Source organism: Hippocampus comes, unplaced genomic scaffold (genome assembly GCF_001891065.2).
Source record: "Hippocampus comes isolate QL1 unplaced genomic scaffold, H_comes_QL1_v1.1 scaffold94, whole genome shotgun sequence".
Taxonomy (NCBI): domain Eukaryota; kingdom Metazoa; phylum Chordata; class Actinopteri; order Syngnathiformes; family Syngnathidae; genus Hippocampus; species Hippocampus comes.
In genome coordinates, this window is record NW_017806059.1 from 3920303 (window position 1) to 3928583 (window position 8281).

Consider the following 8281-nt stretch of genomic DNA (forward strand, 5'->3'; position numbering starts at 1 on the left):
ACGGCATAGCCATAGACCATCCATCCATTTATCCATTGTCCACCGCTTCTCTGAGGTCGGGTCACGGGGGCAACAGCTTCAGCAGCAAAACAGAGAATTCCTTCTCCCCAGTCACTTCTTCTAGCGCTTCCCAGGAGGCTTTCCCAGGCCAGCTGGGAGACCGTCTCTCCAGCGTATCCTGGGTCGTCCTCGGGACCTTCTGCCGGTGGGACATGCCCGAACACCTCACCAGGGAGGCATCCAGGAGGCATCCTAATCAGATGCCTTAGCCACCTCATCTGGCTCCTCTCAACGTGGAGGAGAAGTAGCTCGACTTTGATGTATGAAGCTTATATGTGTATGTGTGTGTGTGTGTGTGTGTGTGTGTGTATACACACACACACACACACACACACACACACACACACACACACACATATGGAGAGGGAGAGAACTTGGTTGATAATATTGAAGCAATCTGGTTTCCGCACGGCCCACAGTACAGACTGCTTTGGTGTGAGGGTCATCTAGGACCTCACGTCCGCCGACACTGGTCCAGCCTCACTGCTCGTTTGACACCGTCAACCACCACATCCTCTTAAAGCAAGGGTAGGGAAGGAACTCTGGTGTTGGCGACTTATCACATTGTGCGCACAAGTGCTTTACGATCCTGCTAACTTTTGAGGTCTGACATTTGGTTGCCGAGTTACAGGGGTCCCTAAAAGCTTCCTTCCACTTTGCAAGAAAACTACTTGCAGTTGATCATGGAATATCTGGGAGGAAGTTTATTGTTGCAATGATGTAATATTTCACCAACACATGACATTTATTCTATACTTGTGGTAATGGGAGTGAATTAATCAAGAATAGATGGATTGGCCCAATTCATTTGTGTTAAACAGTGACAAGGCCATCAGGAGCCAAGTAAGACAAGAGCTTATCACTTTTATTTCACTCTTAAATCCAAGATAAACGTAAAGCCCAAATTGTGTAAAAACAGATTTTCCAGAAAATAAACAACAGGACAGCACTTCAGCTCTCTGATTAACTCTAGGCTGTCTTTTAATGTATTCTTGCGCTGTGCCCTCTTCACTCTTGACTCCGTTGTCTCATCTAGGTGTGGCCTTGGAGAGCCTCCGCCATGAACAGCTTCCCGAGGTTCTGAGAGGTGAATTCCTTCACGTTCTGGCAGTAGTTGTTAATTTGCCCTGTTGGAGAGTAGCCACGTACATCCACGCACCCCACACAAAAAAAGACCAACAGAGGCAAACATTCAAACATTTGTGCACACCCAAATAGGCCAAACCAAGAGGAAAAAGAGGATGGAAAAAGAAGCACAGCAAAATATCAAATTAGTGGTGGGAACACAGCAGGATGAGAAAGCAATGGGTGGTGTGGTGTGGGTATGTGCTGAACAGCATGAAACAGGAAACAACAGGGCACTCCACTTGCTGACTGAGCAAATAAAGCTTAGATTAATGTAATTTCCAGATAATAGTTGAGAAAATTATGAAGCATATCCTGAGCTCCTGTGAGGGGAACAGAGGGGGCTGATAGAGTTTGTTTTGTTGATGGCGGGGATGTCAATCTTTCGATACGGCCCCAATTTACAGACCTCAATTTCTCGGGAATAACACTCTTTTTTTTCACCCCTAATTATCCAAAATCATGGCCGGTGGTGGGGTGGAGAGTGGTGGAGTTCTATACCAAGGTTGACGGAAAAGCCAACTATTGTCACACGGGGACCCGCATTTGTAGCTAAATCGCAGTCCACTTTAATAGATGTCAAATAAAAGGAAGAAAATACACTGTTCAAAAATAACCTTTAAAAACATATGTCCATTATATTTAACTACGTATGCTTAGGTTACATGTTGAAAGTGCCTTTCAGAGCCTTTCATTAAGAGACTGATGGTAAACAGAACAAGTGCAAATACAAAATGCATTTTTAACATTGACGTCTCAAACAATGAAATGTCATGTCTGCAAGGCTCGGAGTAATTCCCGATTGTTTTCCTTTCACTAAGATATTGGGACGCTAAAAAGCATACCGCCAGGCTTCCCCTTTTGTCTCGCTCTGTTGGTCATTTTTTTATTTATGTTCCTCTGGACGGGTTGTAATTGAGAAAATAAATTCCTTGTGTGTCTTACACACTTGGCCAATATATCTGATTCTGAATGACTCGAGTTTATCAGTTGGAACATTAAATAAATATCTCGTCTTTGTTATGTACGCTATTCAATTAAATATGGCTTAAACATGATTTGCAAATCATTGTATTCCATTTTTATCTGTCGAACACAGCATCTCAATTTCATTGGAATTGGGTTTGTACAAACAAGTGTGTTATTCTCAAGAAATTTGGGTCATATAACATCAAGATAATGTGTTGTTGATGTTCCTGTACCTGCAATAAGTAGCGTGTCCATGCGGGGTGGGGGTTGGGGGGGCTTAAACATTTTGCTGATGTCCTCTTCAGGCAAGGCTGCTTCCCCTCTGCTTTGTCGCTGGGCGTTTTCCTGCTGCCGCCTCTGGAGGTACTGCACAGAAAGATGGACAGAGAAAGAGGCAGAATTAAGGACGATAGGAAAAAAATGAAGCATGACGGTGATAGGAAGCAAGAAGAAACTGCGTGTTGGCAAAAAATAAATAAATAAATTACCATATTTTCCTCACTATACGGTGCACCTAAAAGCATTCGATTTTCTCAAAAGCTGACAGTGTACCCTATAATCCCATGTGCCTTTATGGTGTTACAGTCTCTTTATGATTCCCATTGAGTTGTTTCCCTGTTCGTGTTCTTATGCCATCTAGTGGTGATTATTAGCAGGAACCAATTGTAACCTAAAAGGGTTCTGCTTGGCACTAATTGACTGTGTGTGTGTTGGCCAATGCACACAACGGACAACTACTTTGTGAGCTCTGCGCAGCCATTATGAAACCAAGATAATACCACACGTACAGTTAACAATTGACTAAACGAAGGAAGGAGGAAACAAGCAAGACATCTAAGGTTATTTAGCTCCTTGTAGATGTCAGCCCAGGATCTTATGTGTCTTTTTGTTGAATCAATGGTCTTCCTAACTTTTGTCTTTCATTTAGTGGTTTGTAATGACATTTGTATTTGTGCCAAGGAATAAACCCTGTATATTTAAAGACTTCATGTCGTGCTTCATGTACATCCTGAGGGAGTTACATCCATCCATTTTCTGAACCGCTTTATCCTCACAAGGGTCGCGGGGTGTGCTGGAGCCTATCCCAGCTGTCTTCGGGCAGTAGGTAGGGGACACGGGCAGTAGGTGGGGGACACCCTGAACCAGTTGCCAGTCGATCGCAAGGCACACAGAGACAAACAACCATCCGCGTTTTTTTTGGGGGCGGGGGTAAGTGGGAGAAAACCGGAGTACCCGAAGACAACCCACACAGGTACGGGTAGAAAATGCAAACTCCACACAGTAAGGCCAGGGATCGAACGCACGACCTCTGCACAGTGAGGTTGACGCGCTAACCCCTGGACCACCGGTCCACCCAAGGGAGCTACATATGGATCAATATTCGGATTTTTTGGATGTAGTATCTTAAATGTTCTGTAAAGCGCTTTGTTACAGCTTCAGTGGTTGTGATAGCTCTATATAAATAAAGCGGAATTGTATTGTATTCCTTTAGTGTAGCGCCATCTAGTGGATCCATAACACAACCGCAGCACTATTGTAGCTTCTATTCTATACGCCTTAGAAAGCAGTGTTCCCTATATATGAAAACAGTTTTAAAATAGGGCATTCATTGAAGGTGCACCTTATACTCCGCGGTGCCTTATAGTGCAAAAAATAGAGTAAATAAGAAGAAAAAGGGAAAACTGAAAATGCAGTGCCATGTCGTAATTAACAGCAGGTTCTCATGCAGCTGCTCTTGTTCATTTGGTGAGTAAGGAGAAACTGACAACATCTGGTGGACATTGAGGTGTGCTGGGGAAAAATAGTGGCGGGGTTTCAATAAATTGTACATTCGAACTTGGTCGGCTTAACCGTGCCGTGTTTGCATGTTGTCTTCATGTTTGTGTGGGTTTTCTCCAGACATCGCGCCTTCCAGCTCCTTTCCAACAACATGCACATTAGATACACTGACTCCAAATTGTCCATATATTGTACAGAGATGTGAATATTAGTGTGAAAAGTTAGTGTATACGTGCCCTGCAATTGGTTGACAACCAGTCTAGGGTGTACCCCACCTCCTGCTCAAAGTCTGCTGTGGTAGGCTTGAGCACAAACACAACTTGAAGAAAGACACGTGATATTGAAAACACATGGATAAATATCCCTCTTTAATATGTCACTCAACATTTCTGAGTTGACACAAGAAGTGTTTGTTTTGCTTTTTTTCTTGAGACATTTAAAAAAAAAAAGACCAGTCTAAGAATGGGAGATAGGGAAAAAGGACTAACAATCTCAAGAAGTAAGGATTTAAAGCAAGGGTCCATGTCCACCACTACATCTTATCCCAATACAAATGTGTATACAACCCCCTGCCCCATGTTTATAAATGAGGAAGGAACTTAAATTGAAGGCGATAATGTCGCCTTAAAATATTTTGCTTTAAATGTCAAGTCCATGTTTGTGCTTACACCTTCTAGCTTCCAGATATGGCTGTCTCTTTGTCAAAAATGAGTCTTCTGCCACAATGTGCTTCCTTCTTAGTTGATGGACCATCACTGACAATTAGTGTGCGACAGGACAGGGTGTGACATTAAAACACATACAGCAGCCTGCATGTGCTCATGTTAGCTTCCCAATACGATTGTCCCTATGCCAGAAATGAAATCAGGCATCAGCCAAAACGGAGGAAGCTGAAAAGTACTGGCTGGAAATTTGGAAGGCAGCTATGGTGGTCAGCGAGACAAAACATTGGATAAGTTTCGTGAAGCTATGGAGTGGAGAGAGAAACAACCTTTCCAAGTGGTCTCGGTCTCAAGACTAAAACATGACAGTACTGTATTTAATTCAGCAAATAGTGTTAAGTCAGAGTGGTCAATAAAACATTGACCGCTCTCATGAACGGTGAGTTTTGCAGCCTTCCGATGATTAATAAAGTTCCATTTGTCGAAGAAGGATCTGGGTCAATAGCACAAGATTACAGAGAGCAAATACACTAGATGTAAGAACTGTGTAATAGAGCTCACTTTCAGTTCATCTTAGAGCACATATTGTTCACTGTATAGAACTGCCAAAAATAAAAAAGTATCTAAGATTTAAGGAGTAGGTCTGTGTGGTACTGTATATGACACTACAATATTTGTAAGTGTGTGTGTGTGTGTGTGTGTGTGTGTGTGTGTGTGTGTGCGCGCGCGCACGCACGCACGCATGCGTCTGAGGTTCAAGGCCTGTGCTGATGAGAAGGTCAGTGGGGGGGATGATAAATCATACTGGCTGGAGTGTGGGTGATTGGCCTTGGGACCTTTGGCGATGTACATGCTTTTTGCAGGGCTTATGTGAACGGAGATGGACTCCAAGTTATGTGACTATTACAAATCTAGTCAGTGCTTGTGAACGTGGCTGATGATGAAGGCAGAACACAAAAGCTTCAGACGTTTTCTCAATTCCAGTCGCTGAGCGTCATGACAGATTAATTGAAGTTCTTTAATGTAGGCGTAAGTTTATATGAACACAGTGAGCTCTCTGTGTTACTAATGTTCTGACAAATGGTTATTTTCATTATAATTTTCATTATTAATTTATTATTTTTCTATTATTATAATGCATGTGCACGACATTTTGGCGTGAGTCGGCAGGCGTTTATGCTGCATTTCATTGAGGCTGTCTGTACTTGTTGAGAAGTTGCTACCCTTCATTCGCATTTGTTCTGGCTAAGTGTGTGCTCATGCATTCGTTTTTGTACACAGTAAATGCTTTCCTGCTGCAGCTTTTAATTTACAGCTAATGAAGTCGGTGTATGAAATAAGTCTGAGGTATTGAAAGGGATATAAAAGACTAATTAAATTTAAAAAATAACTTTTGTAGCAATTCAGCCGCTTTGTTTCCATTTGCATGCGCAAGCACAGTGTTCACAGTGTTGAGTTTGACGTTAAAGAAAACAGCAGTGAAACCCTTTTCAATTTGGACATTTGGCCAAATTAATTAGCTTTTACAGACAAACAAAACTTCAGAGCTCAAACCCTATGACTTTGCATGTGCTTTTATATCAAAACTGTAACTTTAAAGCAGGAGTGTCCAACCAGTTGATCGTGGTCGACTCATAGTCCGCGGACTGATCGGTCAGAAATTGATCACGAGAGGTCTAAGCGGAAATGCAGTGTTAATAAAACAAAACAAAAATAAAAGTTGTGTGCGCGCGCATGTGTGTGTGTGTGTTATGAAACTAATTTATATATTTTTGCGTTGATGTACATTGCACCCTAAGCATCCTATCAGTCCCCCGCCCCAAAATAAAAATAAATACATACATATATACAGAAAAAAATATGTCACCTTTAACCTATGGCGCCTGACCTGCATCACAGGAAGTTGTTAGTGGTCAGCAGTCTGCAATTGCAGCTATTTTTTTATTTATCCTCATTCAAAGTTTGTTTCATCTGCAATTCCCCGGTGGGATTGTCAAAGAACGGGAATCTGGAGCACCAGGAGCAGTGTTTTAAAACGGTAAGACGGTACGATAGTGATGTTTCTCACTTAACATGCTACAAAAGTGCATCCCTGCCGACCTGTGTCAGGTCGCCTACTAAGGGAGGCAGTGATTGCCTTTTCACAAACTCAGTCTTGTATCTGGTTTGTTTTTCTGTTTTGCTCTTTGCTCGCTAGTGCGGTTTGTTATGGCTGTTGCTCATCATGGCAATGATGTTTTAAAATACTAACAAAGCAGAGGTCGAACAGCAATGAAACAAACCGTGTTCAAGTGCAATTGAATTCTAAACAAGAATGCATAAACAGGATCAGAAAATAAGTTATGGTGATCAAAGTTGGAAAAAAAACAGACTATACATCCAATTTTAGCTTGTAAAAGTCTGACTCACCACATTGAAATGACTCTTAAACCTTGCATGTGTCTGTTTAGTACAATCCTTCAATGCAGCAGCACAAACTGCAAGTACTGTATTGGTTTTCGTTTCTTTTGCCAAACTGTGAGGTTTTCGCACATAAAACCAATATGGAACGAGGCACAATGACAAACCTACTGCTTGCATTCATTTTTCAGAGTGGATAATTCCCCACAAAAGGGGCCCTGAGACAGACAGGCTGAATAATTCAAAAAGACATGAGAAAACTATAACTTTGGAATGCAACATGGAAAAAGTCAAAAAGGAAAACAATCAATGTCTTTTCCATAACACTTGAAGGCTGAGCGATATGACAATATTTATCGTGAAGATGATTGAAAAGTTCCTTTTGTGTTACTTTTCTCATATTGTGTCGAACGTCATTTAACACTCACATTGTCACCCACAGGAAACTGCAAGGAAATAAGAACAACAGACAAAGCTTGATTTGATAGGCAAAAGCTGTCACATACCATTCTCATGCCACACAATTCCCACCAGGTAGCAGACTGAATAAAAACACGGGGAAGTGAATCATAATAAATACATACACGAATAGTACAAAATTAACTCTAACAGTCAATGAACATGAAATAAAGAGATGGGTGAAAGCAAATAAATTGTACTATTTGGGAAAAGAATGAACAAACAATAAACCGTTATTATTGACAGCTATTTCCAGAAATGAGAGCACCTCAAGGTTGGTACTGCTTTAAACGCAAGGCTCGCATAGCAGTTTGCAATATGGAGACTCATCAAAACACAATGAATAAAATGGAGAATAAAAGATTTGTTAATTTTATCTGATAATCGAATTGTGGAGACCGTGCCAAAAAGCTTCGCTGGGCTGCTTACATCACTTACTAACACGTAGTCGCAGGTTGAGGCAAGGCGCCGCAGCAGCGAGTGAGAGCAATGAGTTTTGGCTGGGTGCTTCAGCCTATATTTAACTGAATACACCACAAAAGGCAAGCTATTTAATGTTAAAACTGATTAAGTATTGTTTTGAGCAAATAATCATTAATTTAGAATTTTATGGGTGTAACATGTTTCAAAAACGCTGGGACAGTGTCATGTTTACCCAGTGGCGGACCCTGAGGGCCAGCAAGGCCTTCTCTGCTGGCCTAAACATTCTCAGAAAAGTAAATTTACTTTTCTGAGAATAACATAAATTTGGTGTTTTATTTTCATAAATATGTTAACAAAATTATTCTCTGTATTCTTTACGTCATATTATTTCCACTTAGTTGAGT

General features: G+C 41.4%; 1 protein-coding gene across 1 annotated transcript in view; it reads right to left on the bottom strand.

Moving 5' to 3' along the window:
- Positions 1 to 904: 904 nt before the first annotated feature.
- The window catches only part of LOC109529661 (eukaryotic translation initiation factor 3 subunit H), a 123925-nt gene continuing 116548 nt past the window's right edge, over positions 905 to 8281 (bottom strand). The window contains exons 7-8 of the mRNA XM_019893041.1: positions 2388 to 2520; positions 905 to 1187 (exon numbers count right to left, since the gene is read on the bottom strand). Of these exons, the coding sequence (XP_019748600.1) occupies positions 1093 to 1187; positions 2388 to 2520 (228 nt within the window). The 3' untranslated portion in view covers positions 905 to 1092. The remainder of the gene's footprint in view (positions 1188 to 2387; positions 2521 to 8281) is intronic.